Source organism: Triturus cristatus, chromosome 10 (assembly GCF_964204655.1).
Source record: "Triturus cristatus chromosome 10, aTriCri1.1, whole genome shotgun sequence".
NCBI classification, from domain to species: domain Eukaryota; kingdom Metazoa; phylum Chordata; class Amphibia; order Caudata; family Salamandridae; genus Triturus; species Triturus cristatus.
This window is the reverse complement of record NC_140593.1, coordinates 324,872,365-324,897,503: the sequence shown is the minus strand read 5'-3', so window position 1 is coordinate 324,897,503 and position 25,139 is coordinate 324,872,365. Positions and strand designations below refer to the sequence as shown.

Sequence of the window (25,139 nt, the reverse complement as noted above, 5' to 3'; positions counted from 1 at the left end):
CTAAGACGTACCCAGGGAGGTACTGCGGGTTAGAAGCTTATAACGTGCCCACACAAGACATAATAAATCAGTGTTCAGTTTTAAAAAAAGGAAAAGTACTTTAAAGCATGCACAACTAAATACTATGCACAGTATTACAAATCTGTTCAAAATAGCAGAGAATAAAATCATTGGCAACACCATCTTAAAAGGCCCCACAAACTACTGGGATGCTCCCTATGGAAAGGTCTCAATGGCCAACCAACACCTGAAATACAGATTAGACTCTGTAGGTCTGAGGCACCTTTTATGGTTTGTGGACTAGTAACCCCTAAAACCACAACACCCCATATTTTGCTTCAACTAATAGTCAATATGTGCTGTGGGTACCTATTGGGCCCACCAGCACATAATTCAGGGGACAGGGACTCCTTTAACAACATATTTGAATTAAATAAAGTCATGGGTATTGACCTTAAATAACATTTGCCACCATTTTCCACTCACTTCCCGTAATGCTTTTTGGAAATAAAAAGCAAGGGCTGAAATAATTGAAACAGGATGGGAAAGGTCACATGGTGGTAGTGTAGTAAAACTATTGTCAGTTCACTATCTTTGCTATATTTCATCTCATGTTGAAATTCTCACTGTGGCTATACATATGAATCAGTTCAGCCAGTTGTGTAGATTGCCATGAAATTAATCATGCATATGTTCCCTTTTATAAGGATAAGGTAAGCTTCCCTACAGCACTGCGAACAGCTATGTCAGTACTGTTATCAGGCATTTGAACACATTTTATATTTCGTTCTGAAAAATCCTATCTATTGGCTTTGACACACGTTCAGTAGTAAACCTTACGTCACAGAGAAAGTTTCAATGAATAGATATAGTTGTGGTGGTGTAAAGAGAACCCGGGCTGTCCTGCAGTCGCTAATGCTTCCTCCTGGGGGACATAGAGTGCTACAGTTTCTGCCTCCGATGAAGGCCTTGTGGAGGGCATATTGTTGCTTCTGTCTGCCACACTTAGTGGTACCTCTACTCCTCTAGTTTCACCACAACCAAAGAATACGAAAATAAAGAGTGACTTTAGGGGTTATGCAGACCTCCTTTAGCCTGACACATTTTTCCTCCTACCTTTAATGCATCACAACTGTGCAGTACATGTTTCCTTTTAATACTTGCTCTTTAGGTATGGCCTAAACAGACTGTTAGCAATTTTCCAGCCCCCTGTTTTCCCAAAATTATCATCCAAAAATACATACATATAGCAGGATTCTCGAGCATCACGCTTTAGCGAATGACCTGTTTCCCTGGCGTGGGAACTAGTCCCACAGCATTGCTTGTTTGGGAATATTGCTCGGGCCAAGAAGCACAAGACAGTGTTCTGCTTCTTACAGTTGCCCCCGATTCTGGGCAGGAAGAGAGTTGTTATTATCTGGAAGGAAGTGAGTTCCCCCATGGTGGATCTATGGTTTTGGGATGTCTCAGAGTGGTCAACGGCTGAGGAATTACAGTTTCATCATGTTAGCGCAGATGCTAAACTGCGGTCCGACCTGGAGGTTTGGGGGAAATCTGTACAACGTTCCCGGGGACGGAGAGGGGAGTACCTGAGACAATAGTGCTCCTGACAGTCAATCGTCTTTGTCTGGTGGGAATGTGAAGGGTAGAAAATGTTGGTTGGGCGCTGTACCCTGTTGAAAGTCCACATTGATACTTCTTATGATGTACTGTACCATCTGTGTGTTCATGGACCCGGAATGTTCAAGACTGTGCTGCCATAGTTCTCTCAATGCAACTCATTGTTGACAACATGTTATTGTTTTTTCAGAAAACTGATAAAGGTTCTTTAAAAAAATTGGTTATTTCTTTAAAGTATGTCTTCTACTTTAATACAGATGATTAGAGCACTGCATTGACATCTAGTTAAATTATTAGTTTTAAAACATGACATGTTCCCCACCTCTGGTCCCCTGATTATAAGTGTGAACCAAGAGATGCCATTTTGTCATGTGAATTGTATATAGGTCCAATATTGTTTTTGGATGTTTAGCATTGTTTTCTGTTAAGGGTTTCTTCTAGCTCACATCTTGAGATGAACTTTGTGTAGTGTTCTGATTTGATGCTCAATTAAAATGAGACACAGTGAAGTAAAATGGTTGGCACAGGATCATGCAATTTGTTCAGAAGAGCACCTACTGATTCCAAAACACCCATGTCTTCTGGGGAGTCCCCTAGGTTTCCATACAATCGCCACTTCTCTTCAACCTCTATATAGAGCCGCTTGGTGCTCTACTCACACATTAGATTCATCAATATGCTAATGATACCACTACTAAAGTCTGCTCTGGTTCAGACATCCATTGCCTCAAACACTGCCTCCTAACCATCCAGACCTGGATGCATAAGGCCTACATTAAACTCAACCCAACCAAGACAGATTTCCTGTTATTTGACAAGAACAACAAATAGGAAACAGTAGAATCCTGGCTCAATGACATGAACCCTGACTGCTTTGAATCCAAACTGTCATTGGATTCCAATTCACAAGTCACCTCAACTTTTCCTGGACAACAACCTGACCCGCAAGTACCACTTTGTCGAAAACACAGCTGTCATGGTACCAACTCTTTTCTAAAGAATTTGAAATCATTTCTTTCAAAAAGCAACTTCAAATCTGTTGATCAAGCCCTTGTGACAACTCCTTGCTCATGCCCTCAAGAACTCCACACTTCCACCCCTTAACGGCATCCTACATGCTGCAGAACATGTCACCTGCACCAGTACTATCTTCAAAACTAGGTGCATCATGGCTCGGATGGGGAACATGGCAGCCTGCGGTTAGGCAGGACAAGAGCTCTCCTACCTCTCCGGCATGAATAGGCCACGTTACAACAGATGCGAATATATTGCATGCCATTACAATGCGTTCATTACAACGACTGCGTTGTTACATCGCATACCTTTACAACGCAAGTCGTTACAATGACTTGCTGTAGGGGGCGTGCTGGATTTTGGAATAGTAGAATTTACTATTCCAACTCCAGTCTGTGCAACAGTAGGGAAGGTGTTGGATTTTAAATCCAACACCTCTGCCTCTACAGCAAGGCGTTGTAACTTGCGTTGTAATGGTTTGCGACGTAACAACATGGTCGTTGTAATGACCACGTTGTAATGGTATGCAATGTATCACATGCGATGTAGACAATGTTTCCCTTTTGTCACTTACGTCGGTGGTGTGCGTCATAGTGGCGGGTTCCACGGCAACGGGAGCTTTGGAGTCTCCGCTACTGGGTCCTATGCGTCTTTAATGCTGTAACAGACTGATCCATAAATTAAATGAAACTTGCAAGAATCCACCCCTCCTCTTTGGTTGATACAGGTTATGTGACAAACGGATATATTTCACCTTCAGGAAGTTCTCATTGTTATGTTGTAGCAGTTTAATTTGTGTAATGGCTGCTTTTTCAAAGGTAAAACATTGCTATTCCTTTTAAACGTAAATTATTCTGTTTGTGATTTTTGAGCTAAAGAAATGTTTACATGCTACTTAATTTTATTTTTTACATGACATGAAGGTAGAAAACCAGGATGTGTTGCAATGAGAACTGGAGCTGCAGGTGGATTATGGGATGTGATCAGTTGTGCAGAGAAAACCAAGTCCATCTGCAAACAGTTGGCTGTGGGTGTCACTCCGCCTCCAATACCAACAACAACAGCTCCTCCTAAGTGCCCAAATGATTGGCATGAGAAGAAAAATTCAAATGCATGCTTTAAGGTAAGAAGACAATTTTCGCCGCAGATTACTGTATGGGCTGTTAATTAATGGAATTGTTTTGGGGATAGAGATCCCTGCTTTCTGAAAGTTATCTCACTGCTTCGCATACTGCACCTTTTGTGCATCAGTTATTTTGAGCCACTAGAATTGTGGGACCCCTGTATTTAGTCATTGGCTGACTTATTCAGCTTCCATTTTGTCTGAGGCTATCAAACTTTAAAGAAGGTTGAGCTATGATGTTCTTGAAGGCCTCATTATTTTGGCCTCAGCTGATGTGCATTCTCTGGAGCCTTGTGGAAGCTTACTAGGATTTTTCGTCTCTTTGATTCCACTGATTTCATCATTAGAACCAATACAGAGGGAAGGCTCTCCAAAAATCCATTCAAGGGATTCCAAGATTACTGTAGCTGCCTGCTACAGACCCATTGTTTCCAAAACATGCTGTATGTATGCTTGGAGTGGGCTTTATGTCCATTCTTGCTCATGATTGACGCTTTGTTGTCTGTCTCATGTCTCTGCTCTTCATTCAGTAACTTTTCTCCCTTTTCTTGTGTTTCTGCCACCAGAAGCAATTCAGTCTGACAGTGCTTCGAGTGGATAAGTTGTACCCTTCCACTGCTAACTTGATTGGGCTCGTATTTGCTTTACATTTTAGCACCAAATGGGAAGGTAGTTGCAATAAATAATCTGGGTTCTTTTGGTATGAAGTTGTTTCTGTATCAGGTCTTGAAATGTTTTAAAAAATTCACCGTATCCTACAAAAGAGGATTTCTAGGGTTTAGAACTAGTGCAGCACAAATTAATAAATTCCTATCTTCTATTTTTAGAGTAGTAGTGCCCACATTCTTATCTCCTTATCGCAAAGGGTGATGCCCACTTATACTGACAGTACAAATAGCCCAATATAACATTTCTTTCAATATTCATCCCTCAATGTTCCATCTAAATCAACCAGTACCCTCCTTGGTGGATGAGATGCATTGGCAGTGTCCTTCATGTCCTGTATTCGTATGCTTGGAGTCGCTGTGATTGATCTTGACTTCCTAGTGATGGTGTTTTATCTCCGCAGAATCGACCATGTTTCTCCCATCTGTATAGCCAGCCTTAAACCAAATCTGGCGAGATAAAGAAATGTGGTTTACCATCTTAAATCACTTTTAGCTTTGCCTTGATGAGCAACACAATGTAACTTGCTGGTGTGCAACCTATATTTCACTGCCTTGAATAACTTTGCCTAGTGCTGCATTTGTTGTGTGTAATTAGGAAAGACCTGGATCCATAATCCCTTAACCTCTGCTGTTGTATTGCTTTTTGCACGGCTATCTCAATAATCCAGAAATCTGCCTTTAATGGTGTGCTGTAGTGCTCTAGGTCTGGGCGTTGGTGAAAGACGCATTTGTGCTCTTTGTAGTGAAAAACTTCAATGGGCCTTTAGGTTTTAAAGTCTTTACACATCATTGTTCTAAGAAGAAAAACCAATGACCCTTTGGCTTGCTAATGGAATCCAATAAAATACAAATTATTTCAGCATTATCTACCTTATATATCCTGAAATCTTGTTTCTAGCACCTGCGTAGTTTCCTGTAATTTAATATTAGTTGGGCACATCTCAGTCACGTTCATTTTTGACTCTACAGCGGTGCTCAGTTTGAGCCGGTGGTTTCCGGTGCTCGGCACTTAATTGCCAACATCGGTACAATCTGCCACATAGAGCACAGCACACTTCACTCAACGAGTAAGAGTTGACAAAGAAGGCTTGAGGCCACTCTCGGAGAGACCATACATTACAAACAAGGAATCATCTTATTGAATCTCATGGGTACGATCCAGGTAGATGCGAAGAGCCCACAACACATTCAGAGAATGGAGAACCTCCTCTTCAGGAGTAGAAAGATCAGGATAAAACACCAGAAGGATAATATTCTCCTGACAGTGGAAGTCAGGCAAGACCTTGGCCAGACAAAACTGACTAGGGTGCAAAATCACGTTATCTGAACAGAAAAGCAAAAAGGGGGGAGAAGGCAACAAAGGCCCAAGCTCAGCAACCCTGTGGCCAGAAAAAACCACCACTAAAAAAAGCACTTTATCAGAAATAAACTTGACGTCAACGGAAACCAAGGGTCCAAAAAGAAGACCAGTCAGAGGCTGAAGCACCAACAGGAGATCCCAGGGGGCAACCGGAGATAAGGAGACCAGGATTTGAAGCAAAAAGCTCCACAACAGGTGCATCACCAAGAGACACAGAAGCTAAAACAGAGCCCGTGAAAGCCAGAACACTGGCCCATTGGGTACGGAGGGTGGAGAACGCTAAACCCATTGCAAACCCATCCTAAAAAAATCCAGCACCTTGACAGGATAAGAGGAAACAGAACCTTCCAATGGTACCAAGAGTCAAAGTTCTTCCAATGACGAGTGTAAGACTTCAGGGTTGAAGGCCTGCAAGACAACTAGATGTGCTGGGCCACCTCAAGCGAACAACTCTGAGCCAACAAGGACAACCTCTCAAGTGACATACTGCCTGCCTGGGGCAGTGAAGAGACAATGAGATGAGAAGAGGAGCAAGCAGGAGAGAGGGATGCATGGGAAACCTCCAATGGGGACACTCTGGCAAACCCCAAAGAAGCACGGCCTGCTGCACAATTCCAGAACAACCAGAAGAACCTCCACCCAGTCAACCCGAATCTTTCCGAGGACCCTGAAAATCAAGGGAAATGGGGGAAAGGCAAACAGGAACCTCTGGGACCAGGGGATGGAGAAAGCATCTATCGCACAGGCCAACCTCGAGGGAATCGAGCTTCAAAAAAGAGGTACAATAGAGCAAGTAACTTACCTGGAGTAGTATGGAGTCTTCTCGAGTAGTCTGATGATCCAGTTCTCGAATTCTCCGCCAGACATACAAGTACTTACTCTTGAAGAAAAGGCAGAGGTTTAAGTAAATAAACGTAATGCGATTCAGTAACTTATGAAGAATAATACGCATACATTGCATGAAATATAGAAGTGGAGCATTGGCCAAGAATTGTTTGGGTATAAGCAATTGATAGACAGTCAAGCAGACTCATGCTACTATTAGTATTTTAAAGGGTGGGATATCAAAAGTTAAACACCTGTTATTGTATTGTCTTGCAGTTCCAAATCACGCTACCAGAAGGTCAGAACATATACCCAACTGAAAAATTGAAAAAGCCTTCTAGAAGCTCGACCACATTTATTGGCTGTCTCTTCTCTTTTCACAATCTCCTTTGCCCACACATCTGAATGAGGAATATTAAGACTTGGCAGAGGTGTTCAGAGAGGGGCATTGGGAACTAGCGTCGTTCTGCTCCTGTGCAATCCAGTCAGTAAACAAGGAACCCTGAAAGGAGATTCCGCTTTTCACCACCCTCTAACACCTCACAATGCAGAAAAAAATTATTGACCTTAAACGGCCCTTTTAATTTATAGAGACCTCTGCCGATCCTCCCTTTCTTGACTTTGACCAAGTCTCCTACTGTGATGCGACCCCCTATAAAAGAAAGATTATTAACACAAAACATACTACTTCAACCACTGTTTGACACCCACTCTTTTATCCATGCAGAAACTAACTAGGTACCTGGGGATCTCCCATGCATCAATTCAAAAGGAGACTTAACACTCTGAACTTGCTTAATAGTACAATATGCCCACACCACCTGATCCATTATTTTCTGTACCAAGCCACCAATTACACACGCCATCTGAATTATATGTTGAACAACTCTGTTAGCTCTCTCACATATGCCATTACCTTGTGCGTTGAGCAGCGAGGTGCAATGATAAATGACACCACAACTCTTAAAGAAAGTTTGCATATCATGTTAAACTAATTGTGTTCCATTATCAGTAATAAGAACAGAGGGAACCCCCTCTTCATGAAACAAACCACCCAAATATGTTATGCTGCTTTCATTTTTGATCTCCTTCACAAACCTTACACAGAACCACTTGTAAAACACATCTATCACCACAATAGCAAATCTGTTGCGAAGAGGCAATTCGTCCATGGGGCCAATGAAATGAAGCAGATGCTATTCCACACTTTACTTGGGTCTCTAATGTGATCTATATCGGTTCTGCAGCCCACCTGCAATTTCTTCTCACCCTCCTTGCAAACTATACACTTTTCACCCCATGACACCACTTGCTCACCCATGTCTGGCCACCAAAAATAGATTTTGAGGTGGCATTGGGTTAAAGTCTGTCCCAAACGACCTATGTGCCAACAGTTTCCTTCTCAACCCAAAAGATGGGATCAATCTGTCCCCCTCATCAAAACTAAGGGTGGGCGTAGTGGGCGTAGTGGGGCGACGTGAAGCAGCACGTAGTGTGCCCAAATCTACGCACACTACGCGCTTCGCGTAGCCCCACTACGCGCCACCCGCCACCCACCCACCCTACTTTTAAAAGATAAAATGAATTTGTAATAAAGCAAATTAAAGGCACTTACCTGACGCGCGGCGTCTCCCGGGGCTCCCTCTTCCTGTTTTTCAATTTTCCTGACAAATGCGCATGCGCGGACGCCCGCGCATGCGCATTTCTTGCGAGAAATGCGCATGCGCGGGCGTCCGCGCATGCGCATTTGTCAGGAAAATTGAAAAACAGGAAGAGGGAGCCCCGGGAGACGCCGCGCGTCAGGTAAGTGCCTAATTTGCGTTATTACAAATTTATTTTACCTTTTAAAAGTACGGCGGGCGGGAGGCGGGTGGTGGGCGGCAGGCAGCTACGCTTCGCCCACGTAGTGTACGTAGGCGCTGCCTGCTTCGCCTACTTCGAAAACTGCGAAGCAGGCAGCGCTACGTACAATACGTGGGCGAAGCGTAGTGTCGCGCCCAGGGTTAATCAAAACATTCCCTCCACAAAGAGACAACTCATCCAACTCCTTAACAAAAGGACGCACCAATACAGCAACACAACACAACTCACTCTCCTAGATCCAAGATTAACCAAACTCATCTCCACTTTAATAACATCATCTACTTCCATTTCTTGATGCCATTCTTCAGCAGTAAATGCCCCTTCCCCAACCATGACCACATCTTCCACAGAGCAACAGCATCATCATTTTCAGAATTGGAAACAGGAGGCCCATCAACAACTTTCCAACCCACAGATAATCAGGTTTGGCAATCAGTCTGAGAGTTTCTCCAGACATGAACATGTTCAGCTTCGTACTGGTATGCCTGGAGTTTGGCAGCTAATCTTGCTAATCTAGCAGCACCCTTGCCAGCACACCCAGGGGGCAATATTTTTACCAGGGGCTTGTGGTCAGTCCTAAGTAAGAATCGTGTGCCCTACACGTACGTGTGAAAGTACTCCACACCCCAGGCCACAGCCAGTGCCTCCCTTTCTATTACAGAATAATTTTGTTCAGCAGATGTAGGTGTTCTGGATGCAAATGCAACAGTTTTGTCACTCCCCAAATGTTTCTGAGAGAGAATGGACCTAGTTCTGTAGCACTGGCATCAACCGTGATGATAAATTTGAGTTTGAGATCGAAAGGTGCTAAAATATTTGCCTCACAAATCTTTCTTTATGTTGGTAAAACCTTTGTCCTGCTGCTTCCCCCATTCAAACCTTGTTCCCTTTTTAAGCAGATGTCTCAAATGTACCGTTTTGTCTGAGAAACTCTTCACAAACTTCGAATAGTATTCGATTAAGCCCATGAAAGAAATCCAAAATCTGTTGTAAAGATGTTGAGAACTACTATGAGCAGGTAAATATTACTTTCTTTATTAGATGGAGAGATGAACAATACGGACACTTCCCAGCTGGTCGGAGGATAAACTGACCCCCAGGGAATATTGCATTTTGAAAAACAACAGATAACATAACCACCTTAATGTTGCAAATAGGCAGAAAGCCAAAGAACATAACAGAAGTACCAAAACATAAGTATACCATGAGTACAACAATATGTTTCTTAGTGCAGGGTTACATTAAAATTTTTGTAATAGGGAAGACAGAAAGAATAACGAGAGGTGTTTCAATTGTGCCCATGCACCCTAGGTTTCTAATTGAAAATTTGTCTTTATGCTTAACATTTCTGAACTGAAATCTGAACAAGCACTGAAGATCAGTAAGTGAAGGTTCTAAATGAAACATGCCCTAAGAATTGCACAGTGGTGGGGCAAATTTAAGCAAGCACTGATGATTGAAGAGTAATAGAACAAAATTGAAACATGCAGGTAGGTTTATGTAGTGTGATGACAAATCGGAGCATGCCAATGGAGCGATGGAGCTGCCATCTCTTTTATGCTTCAACTGTCTTAAGGTTGTAATTCTTGAAATATTCGAGGGACGGTTAGAAGAATGGTGGCCATCCATGGTGTAATGCTTGCACTGTCTTAATATTGGTTATTTTTACATTTTGGAACACTCTTTCTTCTGCTGTAAGATTTGTGTGACCTGTTTTCAGTCATGCTCTCAATTCATCTATGCACGCATCAGTGTCTTTATTTTCCCAGACATTCAACTACCTTGAAACTCACTCATCCAGTACCTACCCACATAGTCTGTCACCTACTCATTCATCCATCCAAACATTGAGCGGATATCTATTTACACTTCTGCCCATCCAATCAACCACACAAAAATGGCAATCAATGAAATACCCCTTCACTAATCAATACATCAATAAAAACTAAATAATAATGACGGAAATGGGAAGAACTATTACCATTGCTAATGCTTGTTCTTGGTTTTTTATACCTCATCCTCTTTGCCTCACTTCAGTGTTCTTTATTAATATATGTTATTGTTTTTAGATTTTTGTCAAAGAGGATGCTGAGAGGAAGACATGGTTTGAAGCACGGAATTTTTGTAGAGCGATAGGAGGAGATTTAGTGTCGCTTAATAACAAGGAAGAAGGAAACACAATCTGGCAAATGCTACTGTAAGTACCTTGACTACACCAAGTGTTATATTTTATGTCTGGGTATGGACAGCTTTTGTAACTTTTATGATTTAGTGTTATCAATTCTTTAAAAAAATAAAGGAAGAACTACATAGCGTGGGCTATGGGGAAACCAAATTCCGCCATTGGCTTTCATGTTTTTCATTCTTTGCTAATTCCTTACATGGGCTACCAAGTACATGCAATTTCAAGGATTGTTACGTTTTCCCATTTGAGTTACCATTAGGTTTTTGTGATGAGACTCAAGTATTCCTATAGTCAGACTGCAGATTCTACATCACATTCATTTCTTTTTTCATTCAGAATTCAAAATTCATCTTGGTAATTACAAAAATGTAATTCTTATACTATATTAAAGGCCTGATTTAAAGTTTGGAGGTGACCCATCGACTGACAGAGCAGTGCTGGTAATAGCCTCCACTGGGCTGGTCATATTTGGAGATCTTGCTTGTTTCACGGAGAGAAGCCGCTCCTAAGGTAGTTCCTCAGGAAAGATTGAATGTTTGCTGAGCTGCTTCCATGTTTCATTCAGCCAGTCAGCACAATATTTTGTTTTACAAAAAAGACCTTCCAAAGTGCTAGTTTGTTTCTTTCAACCAAAAAAATCCAAATGTCACTGATCTTTCTTTCTCTTAGGGACCCCCAGGTTTTGCCTGTTGGCACCAAAGAGGGAAAAAACGCATCAGACCGTTCGCTCTAAATAGGGCAGAAGACCAGTCCAGTTTTGGTGTAAGGTTTCCACCGGCAGAGCCAGCATAGGCTCTACCACCAGAAACATGATTGTCCACCTGAATAGAATGGGCAGACCATCAGTTTGATAGACAGGGTACTTTGCCACATTTGTGTGTCAGATTACCCATTCTATCAAACTGTAAATCAGGCAATACATCTAAAAATTCACTTGCAAAACAATCATTTTAAATCAATTGATTAAAATCACATTGTTGGACTTTGCTCTCTCTGCAGGGTCTCACTCAAACCTTTTGCCTTCACTCCATCTGTTTTACTGGGACAAAAATGTTGGTATTATGACTCTATGCACTTACCACTATTAACTAGTGCTAAATGCTTGTGATCAATCCCCTGAACATTGTAAAACTGGCTTACACCCAATTGGCACATTCAGTTTACTTATAGGTCCCTAGTAAAGTGGTACTACTAGTACCCAAGGGTCTGTAAAGTAAATGCTATTGGTGGGCCTGCTACACTCAGTGTGCCACTCACTTATGTAATCTTATAAAGCATGTATCAGGCCTGCCATTGCAGTCTGTGTGCAATTATAAAATAGCAATTTGACTTGGCAAAATACCCTTTTGTCAGACCCAAACCTTTTTTTTTTTTAATACATATATGTCACCCCTAAGGTAGGCCCTAAACAATCCTTAGGACAGAGTGCAGTGTATTTAAAATGTTGGGCATGTAGTTTTAGGTTTTACATATACTGGTTGTGCAAAACACTTAAATTCATTTTTCACTACTGCAAGGGCTACCTCCCCGATAGGATAACATTGGGTTACCTTATTACATTTAATTAGTGACCATTTTTGATTGGGAACTGGGAGAAATGACACATTTGGTATCTAAATAATTGTAATTTAAAATCCTCTTTAATGGTAAAGTCAGATTTTAAGCCACAATTCTGAAAATGCTTATTTTAGAAAGTTGGCATGTTCTTCTACTAACCATTATCCGTTCCTTCCACACAGTATCACAAAGGGGGACTGGGTGTTGTCAGGATGGGAGCAGTGGAGCTCTGCATAGCTACATGTACACTTCAAAGGAGCTCTTTCGGTACACACACAAAGAACTTCACACTATCCTTTTGCAACTTCGGGCATCACACCAGGGCATGGAGGGAGGGAATTTCAGCATCAGATGTGGCATGAAGTCTAGAAGTTTCTCCCACTTCAAAGCTGGCACCAGGTTTCAAAATTGGGCCCAGAGATCAACACTTCAGAACACATTACTGGACCTTTGAACTCTACATAAGACGTGGCATCCTTGGCGTGGTTTCCCCTGACTTTTTTGCCTCTACCTCCTGTATTTTTGATGCTGTGCTGGATTTCGTTTTTGCTGCTATAGATGCTTTGGGCACTTTCCCACTGCTGAACAGTGTCAAAGTGCAAGTACTCCCTATGTAAATTGCTATTGTGATTGGTTCTCCCTGATTGGCATATTTGATTTACTAGTAAGCCCCTAGTAATGTTCACTGAGTGTGCCAGGGCCTGTAATTCAAATGCTACTAGTGGGCCTGCAGCACTGATTGTGCTACCCACATGAGTAGCTCTCGAAAGGTATCTCAGGCCTACCACTGCAGTGTCTGCTCCTAGTTTAAATTGCCATGTCAACCTGGCAAGTGCACCTACTCGCCAGGCCCTAACCTTCCCTTCTCGTACATGTAAGGCGCCCCTACGGTAGGCCCAAGGCATCCCCCTTTGCAGGGAGTAGTGTATGTAAAAGGCAGAACATGCACTGATAGTGAAATACTGCCAATTTCGTTTTTCACAATTGTAAGGCTATCTGTCCCCATAGGATAGAATGAGGAATACTTTGTAACATCTTGCAAGCATATCTTCCCATAGGGATAAGATAGAAAGTCTGAGTTTGGTATCCCTGAACTCAGAATTTAATAACACATCTTTTAGTAAAGATGTTTTTTAAATTGTGTGTTTGCAAATACCACTTTTAGAAAGTGGCTATTTTCTTGTGCATCCATTCTGTGTGCCTTTGCTTGTTTGTGGATTGACTGTCTGGGTTTGGAGTGGCAGAGACAGAGGATGTGCATTCACTATAGACAGCCACTGGAGGGGTTGAGATGTGCCTGGCTCTTCCTGGATGACGCAGCCCTGAGCTGAATAGAACTTGGATGCATATATAGTGGTGGGAGGGGATTTGCCTTACACCTGAATAGGGCATGTCTTCCTTGCACAATGCTGTCTTCACCTCCTGCCAGGAAGCTACAAAAGCAAGGACAGAACTGGTTTGGATTGGGCTCAGAGCCCCTCTGCACACAGACATCAAAGTCTTTTTGGGGTATAAGTATGAGACCTAAAACCTCAGACTTTTAGATCATTCCTGGAATTCAAGAGGACCCTTTACCGAGGAGAAGAGCTGAAGAACTGAAGAGAAGTACTGCCCCTTTGCTGTGTGCTGTGTGGGGTTTATCTGCAGTTTCTGTTTCTGCCAAGGAAAGGAGAAGGACTTTGCTGTGCGCTGTATTCCCTGCTTGAGGAAGATCTCCAAGGGTCTGTGTGCGCTGGCCTCCTGTTCTGAAGTCTCAGGGACACAAAGACTTCACCCCCAGCTTCCCTGAACTTTGCTGCTGTGAGTTCTGCCCTGCCAGGAGGTTCCTTTGACAGTTTTGGACCTCTGGAGGTTGTTGCTGATGCTTGGGAGCTGGAAGAAAGAAGATACTTGAAGATCTGCAAAAAACGATGCATCGCTCTTCTTGCTGCTGTTTTTCCGACACATCTCCATGGCGCGAGAACAATTTCCATGCATCACCGCGCCACTGTGAAAACCGTTGCAGCGCCTGTCGCTGCTGCAAGGATCAATGCATCGAGGGATCGCACCTAAAGAAAACTGACGCGGATTTCCATGCATCATTCCTGTGCGACAAATCTTCTCGACGAATCACCCGCGGACCAGAATCATATCGGAATTGACACATCACTTCCCCCTACAGACCGGATTCGATGCATCACTCGTGCATGCAACAGAACTATTGCATCGCCTCCCCAAGGTCTCCGGAACTGATGCATCGCTTTGCTTTTCCGACACTTCCCATCTCTATGGCTGTTTGGTCTTGTGAATTTTGACGCAAATTCAGGTACTTTGTGTCAATAGTTTTCTATGGTACAAGTTCTTGAACCCTTTTTGAAAGTCATATTTTTTTTAACTGTGCATGTTGGAGTTTTGCATTTTGGTAATTTTAGGTTTAAATAAAGATATTTTATTTTTCTAAACTGGTGTGGTGTACATTTGTGATGTTTTCACTGTGTTACGGTGAGTGTTGGTGCAAATACCTTAAACATTGCCTTTGGGAAAGCCTGTCTGCTCATGCCAAGCTACCAAGGGGGTGAGCAGGGGTTATCTAAAGTGTGTTTCCCCCGTACCCTGACTAGAAGCAAGGGTCCCTATTTGGACAAAGGTACCTACCTCTGCCAACTAGAGACCCCCATTTCGAACAATAAGGAATACCCATCTGTTTGAGGGCTAGCCTGCTGCTTGAGAACTGCCCTGCTGCTAGAGGACTGCTCTGCTTTCTGAGGACTGCTCACCTGTCTGAGGACTTCCCAGTTGCTTGAGCCTACCTTGTTGCTTGACCCCAGGAATACCAGAGTTCTCCAAGAGTCAGTAAACTAACCTCCTGTTATGAGCTACAGGTACACAACAGACTCCTAACTTGCGGCTTAATCGGAAGTGAATCATTGGAACACATATCAGCGCAAAACCTTGAATTGCCAGCTAAAGTCCAGTGTCTTCATTGGAACCAACGCAAAGTGACGCATCTTGCCACAAGTCTCCGCAATCAGCCAAGTGACTTCATCTCTGATGTAGAGCAATGCATCCTGATGCTCGCATCGCAGCTGCTGATCGGTGGCTTTGACAGCACCAACCTAGAGTGACACATCTCAATACGGGACCACACATCATAGCTCCTGTTCGACAGCTCCTCGACGCAGCATGGCTCAGGCTTATTGGAGCAGAGTCAAGATGTATTTGCCTCTGGCTGGATCCAAACTGAGGTGGCATGGTGTGCAAAATAATGATGGACTGGGATGCAGCCCAAGTCATTTTCCATAATTTGAGATTAATTCAAGCACTCCAGTCATCACTTTTTTTTAATGTTGCAGCATAGATTTTAGTGGTCTGTGGTAACTGCTGAAAAACCTAATACGGGTATAACCATGAGTTTTCCAATTCCAAGCTTGAGCTCCTAATGTAATAAATGCTGTGCTGTTAAATAACTACTGGTAATAGAAGTTAGTTTTTATACAAGAGCTAATAAAAATACATATGAAGATTTATACCTTGGGAGATCGGTAAGAAATTGTTCTTAGTATGTCTTCTGATGTATCTAGATAGTAAGCTTATTAAGACCTCTTCCCCTAGATTTAATTATTTCTTCATCCAAAATAATTGGAACACTTTCTTCACAGAAAAATAGTTAAAGGTTGTTGCAGATTTGAACAGCGTTCTGACCAGCTCTAAGTAATCACCACTTGAATGGCAAATGTAGACAGTAATTTCACTTACACCTAGATTATGGTCTGAGATCTGCACACTGAACATCTCATGCTTAATAGGAGCATTGTTCAGTCATATGCAGTTCTGTGATGTCATACTATAACCCCAGGACCTTTGCATAGGTTTTCATGCAAATGACAAAGATGTAAAAATTATTTAGTGAATACATATCATAGGTCTTGTAACGTGTAACTAAGAGCCAGTGTGTGTTCTTTGATGTATTTAGTTTACTGACCCAAGGACATTTGCCAATAGTAGTAATACATCTTTATTGAATTATGCATCATAATCTTACAAAACAAAATCATAAAAACGTTAAAAAACATACAAATATTCAAATATACAGTCCACCATATTGTGCCAGGACTGCACTATCTGTAAACATTAGGTAGAAATTAGAGGAAAACAAGCTAGCCTGTCTATCAAATAATTGCAAAATAGGCGCACATGATTTTATCCCAGTAAAGAGCTCTTTTCAGATAGACAGTAACCACTAGCATCATCGCATGATCAGGTAATAGCTTTAAATGTAAAAAGGCAGGCCAAAATTGGGCAGAGCCCCTGGATTTTAAAAGTGGTATCAAATACTTTTTTCACAAAAAATCATAAAGTTTACAAAATAAAACCAGATGAATCTGGGTTTGTGGGTGACTAATCATCACTCAGGCATGCTAAAAGTGCATGGTATCATACTGACCCGGGGGAAACTGATCGTTGTAAGAATGGAACCTAAACGAAATGTGGTAAGCAATGATTTGTCCCAAGAATGTGTAACAGCTGTAAGGTACGGTTCAATACCTATTACAGTTTTCAGGAGCAAGAAGAATCTATTGGTGTGTTTCTCCAGCACCCTGTCTTCCCTCTCACCCTTCAGTTAGTTCAAAAAGCGTTCCCTTAAGAGGCACTGATCTATTTTTTTTAGAAACTGTGGTCAAATAAAAAGGTCCATAAAGTCTAGGGAGCATGCAACAGGTTTAATATAATTTAACCACAGGATCTTATGACCATACATGCACCTGGCACAATCCTCACTCACACTCTTATTAAAGTTCTGTCTCTCCTCTCACCATACTCAAATCCAAAGTAACAATGGGGCCAATTTAACTTGATCCTCCACATAATCCAATCCCAGTTCGGTCCTCTTCCTGCTGTATCACCTCACAGTTAGGGTACCTCCAAATTGCCGCACTGTAAGTGACCTCTGTGAGACATTTCATTCTATAGATTTGCAGTAGGGGCAGAACGGGTTTGCTGCCTATCAAAGAGGAAAATCTAAAAAGAATTGCCAGTATTTTACTTTTACAGTTTAGTTGGTGCTTACTGTTTGGATGACGTGCCTGTCATTACGTCACCATGCTATTCATTAGTCACCCATGTGTATTCACTACTTTTCTTTGCTGTCATGATACAATGCTGTTGGATTTAAAGCCTCTCTGTCTCACAAAGCATAAAAATGCATAGGTTTTCTTAAAATACGTTACAAATGCTGACCGTTTGTTGAAAGTGTTTACTATGCAATATCGTCCTGTGGATGGCGCTTATAATCACCACTTACAATGCAGCTTTCTCTTTTGACTCCTTTTCATAACCATAGCACTTGGGGATACAGCGTAGCTCTGCTAAATCATTCTGTTCATCAAAGGAAGCCCACTCCCAGATTCCTTATTGTTTTACACGTGTCGCTTTGTGTTATGAAAATATTTTGAAAAGTTAAAAGATCCTGGGGCATATGCATCAACATTAGCATTTGCGATTCCTTATTAGCGAAAAATAAGGAATCGCTAATAAGGAATAGCAAAAGGCTATGCATGTAGGAATCGCTATTCAAATAGCGATTCCTTAACATTCCTTATTACCGAATCGGTAATACCGAATCGGTAATAAGGAATACCTACCCATTCATTCCTATGGGCTTGGAGGCCCATAGGAATGAATGTAAAGCCATTCTGTATTAGCGATTCGGTATTACCGAATCGCTAATAGCTGGAGCACTTTCAAGGGTGCCAGGGTGTCAAAGGGACACCCTGTTGCACCCCTGAAAATGATATGTGCACATATGTTGCACACACACATTCTCTAAGGGCATGTGTGTGCGCAACATGACACTTTGAAAAATGCACAAAAGTGCATTTTTCAAAGTTTTTGCAAATTACCATGCAGTTCATCTTCATGGTAATTTGCTCCCCTTATTAGCGAAATCGCTAATTTTTTAACTTTGATGCATTGCATTTAAGGAATCTCACTTTGGGATTCCTTAAATGCAATCGCTATTTAAGGAATCGGTATTTAAGGAATCCCTATTTAAAGAATCGCTATTTAAGGATTCCTTAAATACCGATTTCTGCTTTTGGGTTGATGCATTGGGATTGGGTATTTTTTACTTAATACCGGGAGCTAATAAGGAATCGGTATTTTACCGACTGGATTTTGGCTTGATGCATAAGGGTGCCTATCTTTTAGGAGAATAATGGGCTTTTCTTTTAATTAAGGTAGATTTTTTTAGTTTTAAAGCTATTTATAGACACGCTTTGATGACTGTAATGGCAAAACCAATCTCAAATGTGTTTTTGGCTTTGGAATAGAAATAGGGGTTGTTTTTAAAGAAATATTAATATCACAATTGAGAAAATTGCAAATCCTGAGTAGAATACAATAATTCTCTCACTTTTAGTCTGCCACAAATCTATTTTTGGACACGTGTTTCTCCCAATTTGCAAACTGCAATCACTGTATCGACAATTCCCCAATTGACTGTCAGAGTCAAGAATGGGGTATTAGTCAATAGATGTCAATACCAAATCTCCTACTCATATGAAATATTAGAACATTGGAATGTTGGCAGCTCCATTGAAAACAATGGAGTGCTCCGGGCTTATAATGGCTGGTATAAGCCCGGAGCGCCAACATTCCAATGTGTCTTTGTTCACAGCTCTGGCTGTGAACAAAGACTTCAGGGAGCCGGAGAGGATTTGAATCCCCTCGCGCTCCCTGAAGGCTTCGTTTTGTTAGAACATTCTGCCCTCTATTGGCAGAATGTTCTAATAGCCTTATAGCCCTTCGTAGCAGGGCTATACCGGCTTTTAAAGTCCCGCTGCTGTTGTTAAAGTCCCTTGCCGACGCTGCAGCGGGCCTTTAACAGCCGGTATAGCCCGCTACGGCGGGCTATAAGGCTATATTATTGCCAGGCAAAAAAATCATTATTCAACTTATTATTCTTAGGCTATGGTGTGTTGTTTGCATTTAGGTTGTGGTGTCTGTTCTGTGATTAGGCCCCAGGCACCTAGAATCAGTGCTTAATTTGAGCTGGTGCTTTCCGATGCGCAGGACCGGCACCTTATCCTCGGCACCGGTGCTTATGGCGCCAGTTAAGGACATATTTATTTAGAAGGCACATTATTTTCCCCAAAGAAGATAACTACCCACAACACCATTTTCCTGTATGTCCAAACTTCCCACTGTGCAATTTTGGAAACGTTTGCTTCACTTCAGGTGGACCACTCCTAGGACCCATTGTCATTTTTACCCTAGATACAGTACAGCCAGATGTATCTGCTACCCAATGGGAAGATGTAATGTCACTGCTGCGGCACCCACCCACCCTAAGATCTGACCCATTTATTTAGGGGCATAATTAGGATGAGAACCAGGAATACACAAGTGTTTTGTAGAAAACCATACTCCTACAGGTACAATAGAAAGCTGAGTACCCTAAAGAGCAGCGCAAAGATGCACCATTAAAACTCATCTATAGGAAGCCAAAGTAGCTAGTCTCATGGGATAATTTTAATCAGGAAACACTGTAGAAGTGTTATAAATCTTGGTTCCCCCTTTCTGTCTGCATGGTAACTGGTGGGCATGAAATGAGAGATTCACAAGAGTCTTCTAATGGATGTCCATAATGGAACTACAAATGTTGCCACCCTGTCTCTTATATTGATTTCTGAAGCTACATTAATTTGAAAAATGTCTTGAAAAAATGGGCTAAAGATGAGGCAATAGAAAACCTTTAGAGTGGTGCCAAATTATCTTGTTTTGTTAAATAGTCCACTGCATCAAGACTGTTTGTATATTACTGAGGCTGGAGTATATGGCCAATGAATTCATGGATGTCTGAGACCCAGTCTGATGACATATTCAAGGAAATAACAACAATCCCACAGATTGTTTACATGAGATCTTGATTTGAGCACAGAAATGCAGCTGGCAATAAATTGTCGGACACTAGAAAGGAGCTTGCACCACTAGAAATGATGTTGAATAAAATTATAGGTCCACCTGATACCAGTGTGCATGGCAATTGGATTGTAATGGCACACTTTCAGAATAATGAGTTGTAAATCTCTTTTTGTTTATGTGGAGCTTTGGAACCATCCAATCCTTCAGCTTCTGTTGTCCGGTACTTTACCTAAGCATTCCTTAGTATCAAAGTCTTTTTTGTTGCTTCTTGAGTTCTGCTGCAAAGAGATATAAAGAATGTAGGAAGATTTTCAACTTTAGAATTGCAGGAAGAAAGTATACCTTCTTCCTTTTCTAATTCTTTAGGTCCTGAGAGAGTATCAGCCTTTCCATGCTGTTGTCCTGGCCTGTAGGAGAGAGAATAATGAAATCTTTAATATCAATGACCATCTTGCTTGCCTAGGATTCATTCATTTCATAGATTTTAAATTGCCAATGTTCTTCCGATCTTCAAGGCACTGTCTCATTGAGTGAAATGTTTTCATATCATTAATGGTATATTTTATTTTCTGTTGGTCCATTAATTATATGCCTTTTGGATGTAAAGCTAATGACTGCGGATGTCTTGTGAAAGGGTGTCTCCAATGGCATAAGCTAAAGTATCAGTGTCTACAATAAAAGAAAGTTCATGAGCTGGATGTATCAGTAGTGAAGCAACCTTGGGGCAGCAGTATGCAACCTTTAAAGTTTGGAAAAAATGCTGGTCTGGCCCCAGTGAAAATTCAAGCCATTCCACATCAAGATTGCGAGAACTATAGTACTACCGATTAAATGCCGGAATTAACTGTTGACAGAAGTCAGAGTAAATTATATGCTGCATGAAAATCCAACTTTGGGAAATTAATGGAATCTTTCTAGAACAGAAGTTAGAGATTGAGGAAATAGATTGCATATTGTAATACTTTTTAACATTTTATAAGCATTACAGGACCAATAATCTCCTGCAGGTTTGGCTATTTATAGAGGGGTGCTGCAGAAGCAGAGGTTGAATGCAGGGGAGGGCAGAACTGATGGAGTTTCATTTTTCCGAACTCAGCAGAGTTACAGAAAAACTCTACAAGATTTAGTGAGATGCCGCCAAGGGGCGGACATATGCAGCTTGTGCTGCAGTGTAGCTTGAGTAGCACTAGCAGCGCTGAAAATAAGCTCGAACAGCACTATGCGTTGTGCAAGAGAGCGCGGCCATTCAAGTTGACTTTGCTGATGCTCGAGTAGAATATTTACTCAAGCAGCAGCAAATCTACTTGAACAGCAGCTCTCTCTGACAACGCCGCCTTGCATCATCCAGCATCATAAAAAGTGCCAGAAGACAATCTGGCAACGAGAAATTACACAGTGAGATGGCAAATCTCACTCATGCTCAGGAACACGCGTTGTTCCTGCAAAGCGCGAACAGCATAATAATTCTGTCTTGCGTCGATTGACGAAATTTGGCAGGAACTGCATGTTACCAACATAGCACACAATTACCTCAATTCACCCAATTCCGTAAGCAGAATTATAATTCTGCCCGGACCTGTCGAATGAAGCATTTCTTAAATTTATGAACTACATATTCTTTCAGGGGTTCAGCTACAGATTCAAAAATATTCTATGACAATTTACTTAGACTGTTAAGCTATTTCCTCATGCAAAGTTAAATGAGGGCAGGAGTTATTCAAACAAACATCCACTGTTGACTTTATTGGAGGAGCACCCAATTCCACAAATAGTGCTTTCAGCAAGGAGCTTGCATTTGTTATCAAACCTGTGAATGGGCCAAGAATATAGGGCAAATCTTCTTCTGAGCCCTTACAAAGTTGGCAAATGCCCAGCCATGCCTGAACAGATATAGGGGAATATAAATCTCCAGTGCAAAAACCTATGACGTATGCTTTAGTAGAAGAAACTAATAGGTAATTCTGGGGGGTGTAAATGTCTTAACTCTCAATAATATAAGATGCAGCGATTGATGATACCAAGAAACATCTTGGAAGTGTGAGATCACATGTGTATTCCGTTTCACTGTGTGTTTAAACTGTGTCATTTTAGTGATTTGAATAAATAAACACTGTAAGTTTGTATTCCTCTCACATTGGGAAAAAAAGCCCAGAGTTTTAACTGGTATCTGGGCCGACCAAATTGGAAAAGGTGAACGAGTATAGATATCTCGGCATCTGGTTTGAAAAGTCTCTAAAATGGGACATGCATTTGGCAGCTCAGAATGCCAAAGGCCATACATCAGGGTGTGGGTTAAGAAAATGTAACCGTATTTACAGGATATGTCCCACAGACCACTATTGAAAGCTTATAAGGCAATGATACCCCCACAAGTGCAGTATGGAGCTGAAGTCTTGTGCCTTAGTGGGAAGACTAGTTGGGATATTAAGGAAGGGAAATGTCTAAAACCTTTGATGTCATTACCTGGCTCCTCTATGATCCAGGCAATCCGACTGGAACTAGGTCTCACATCATGGAACGTACAGGTGCAAGTGGCCCTTCTAAGATTTGGGAAAAGATTGGGATCTGAGGAAGTCACAAAAGTATCACAATGGTGCAAGGATGAAGCCTTGCATAGTGACGTAAAATGGGCCAAAGAGGTCAGAATGAAATTGTTCTCAGTTTGTAAAAACCTAAAAGTGAAATTCCACCATTCGTCCCTCTTGGTAGAAGCTACGAATGGTGAGCTTAGAACAGTAGGGAAGGAAATATCCAGGCTAGAAGATCTGATGTATCTGAGAAAGAAAGAATCTGTTCACTTAATGATCAATAGCTGGCAGAATGAAATGTGGTACCCCTACCTGGATACACTCCCCAACCTAGGCCTTAGAGCCAAAGTGCTCAGATGGAGAATAGGCATCAATCATTGTTTATCACATGCAAGTAGCAAATCAGTAATGGTACAATCTGATGGCAAATGATTTTGTGGATTGGGTACAAAGTGTGACAATCTACATAATATAATGACTGTCAAAATGTTTTACCTCAGCGGAATTTTTTTTTACGACCCATCTTTCTAAAATACGGTGTAAATGAGCGCCTATAAGTGATTAAACCTCTTACTGACATGCCAAACCTCGACACAGCAATTGCTATTGCAAAACATATGAAGGTGATAAAAAGGTCCATGCTGGAAACAGAAACGGCTGGATAAGAATCAGCCTGGAAGTAAAGAGGGTCATTGCTCCAAATACATTTTTTAGGTTGTAGCATTCGTTTTAAGATCATTTTTTTAGACAGATTTTTCACTATTGAGAATATTATGGGTACTTTTTATACACAGAAAATGTGTAAGCTGTTAGAGTGAGTCAGGAATTGCCTCCTCAAGGTGTCATTGAAAATGTCATTGTATGTTTTAAAATATTTATTGTAATATGTTTTTATGCTGTTTAAAGACCCACTGTCTAAATAAGCGTATTTCTAAACTGAACTGAATCCTGTATGGGGTTCCATATTGGACCTATTTTTGAATCACTAACTGCAGAGTCGGATTTACAGTGGCACGTATCAAACTTTGCCAGTGCTGCCAATGATTGATTGGTCATAGCGAAATCCAGGCTTGTCTGGCAATGTTTAGAAGAACAATAAAGACACCCTATTGCCCTGGATATTGAGCACTGAACTGCTTCACCAATTTGCCTGAAAACACCTCTTGTACACAACTGACAGCTGGTAAAATGCCTTGGAAGCTGCAAGTAGATTCTACTTAAGGCATTGCAGCTCGTTTAAATATTCCCCAAGACCTGCTGTATGCAAGCTAAATAGAAAAGGAGCTAGAAAACAACCTTGGTTGAGCCAATGATTGGTTTAAATCTTATCTTACCTCAGACCAATGTGTTTTTATTGAGTAATACAATATGTTGCAGAAAACGAGCATTGGCAAAGCCTATAGGCCTCGGCTTTTGGCCCTTATAAGTGTTTAGACATGCAGCATATTATTCAGAACACAGCGGGTATTTTATAGGTGTGCTGGTGGTGTCTCTTGCACCCAATTAATCAATCAGAAATTTATTCAGCGCTGCTACTACTCACCCGTAAGGGTCTCTAGGCACTTTAGGCATCAAATGGTCAACTTCCTAACTTAAACTGCCATTGAAACTGCAGATTAAGCAACAAAACATCATAGTGGTATAAAAAGCATATACATTGTGATGAACGCTGGTAAACACGATGCATGAGAAACGAAATATGAATAATGATGTTACATCCATGTAAGTAGCCAGAAAAGGCACTGACACAGAAGCCAAGTGCTGTATAATAAACACATAGGAGACATCATATAAAGAAGCGTGGGAGAGCAGTAGAGTCTCAAAAGACTGCAGCAATAAAATCAGGGTTGCTTTTGATTGGTTGGAGGATGAATACCAACTTGCCATATGTGATTCCAGGAAACCACACCCTCTGGGAATGCTAGTTCGTTACAAGAGGGATGAAATGAAAATAGAAGAGAGAGCAAGAAACACAAGTAAGGGAAAAAAATGTAAGAGGGAGCATAGATAGATAACAGGCAGACAGACAGATAACAGATAAATAGATAAACAGATCGCTAGATAAACAGATCAATAGATAACCAGATAGATAAATAGATAACAGACTGATAGATTTTAGATAGATAACAGTTGGACGATAGATAGATAGATAGATAGATAGATAGATAGATAGATAGATAGATAGATAGATAGATAGATAGATAGATAACAGACTAGACGGATACCTAGATGATAGAGTTTGTAAGTTGTGCACCTAATGATGCACAATAAGTATCTTGTTGTCGCAGTGCTGTACTAAGCTGTCTGTGTTTTTCTGCAGTGTGATGTAGTACAGTATAGCAGATGGTACACCGCCATCAGGCAGAGGTGAAGTATGGCTTGCATTTTGTATTGAGGAATATAAATTCCACAAGGAACAGTAGCAATACTTGTGGTGATCGTAGAATAACAGTGTAAGGACCATCTTTTTTCAGCTTAAGGGTTTATCTTGTGG

The 25,139-nt window shown here is 41.4% G+C and overlaps 1 protein-coding gene across 1 annotated transcript in view; it reads left to right on the top strand.

Moving 5' to 3' along the window:
* The window catches only part of MRC1 (mannose receptor C-type 1), an 841,411-nt gene that overhangs the window by 264,658 nt on the left and 551,614 nt on the right, over positions 1-25,139 (top strand). Inside the window, exons 12-13 of the mRNA XM_085631521.1 lie at positions 3,558-3,757; positions 10,543-10,670. Coding sequence (XP_085487647.1) covers positions 3,558-3,757; positions 10,543-10,670 — 328 coding nt within the window. The remainder of the gene's footprint in view (positions 1-3,557; positions 3,758-10,542; positions 10,671-25,139) is intronic.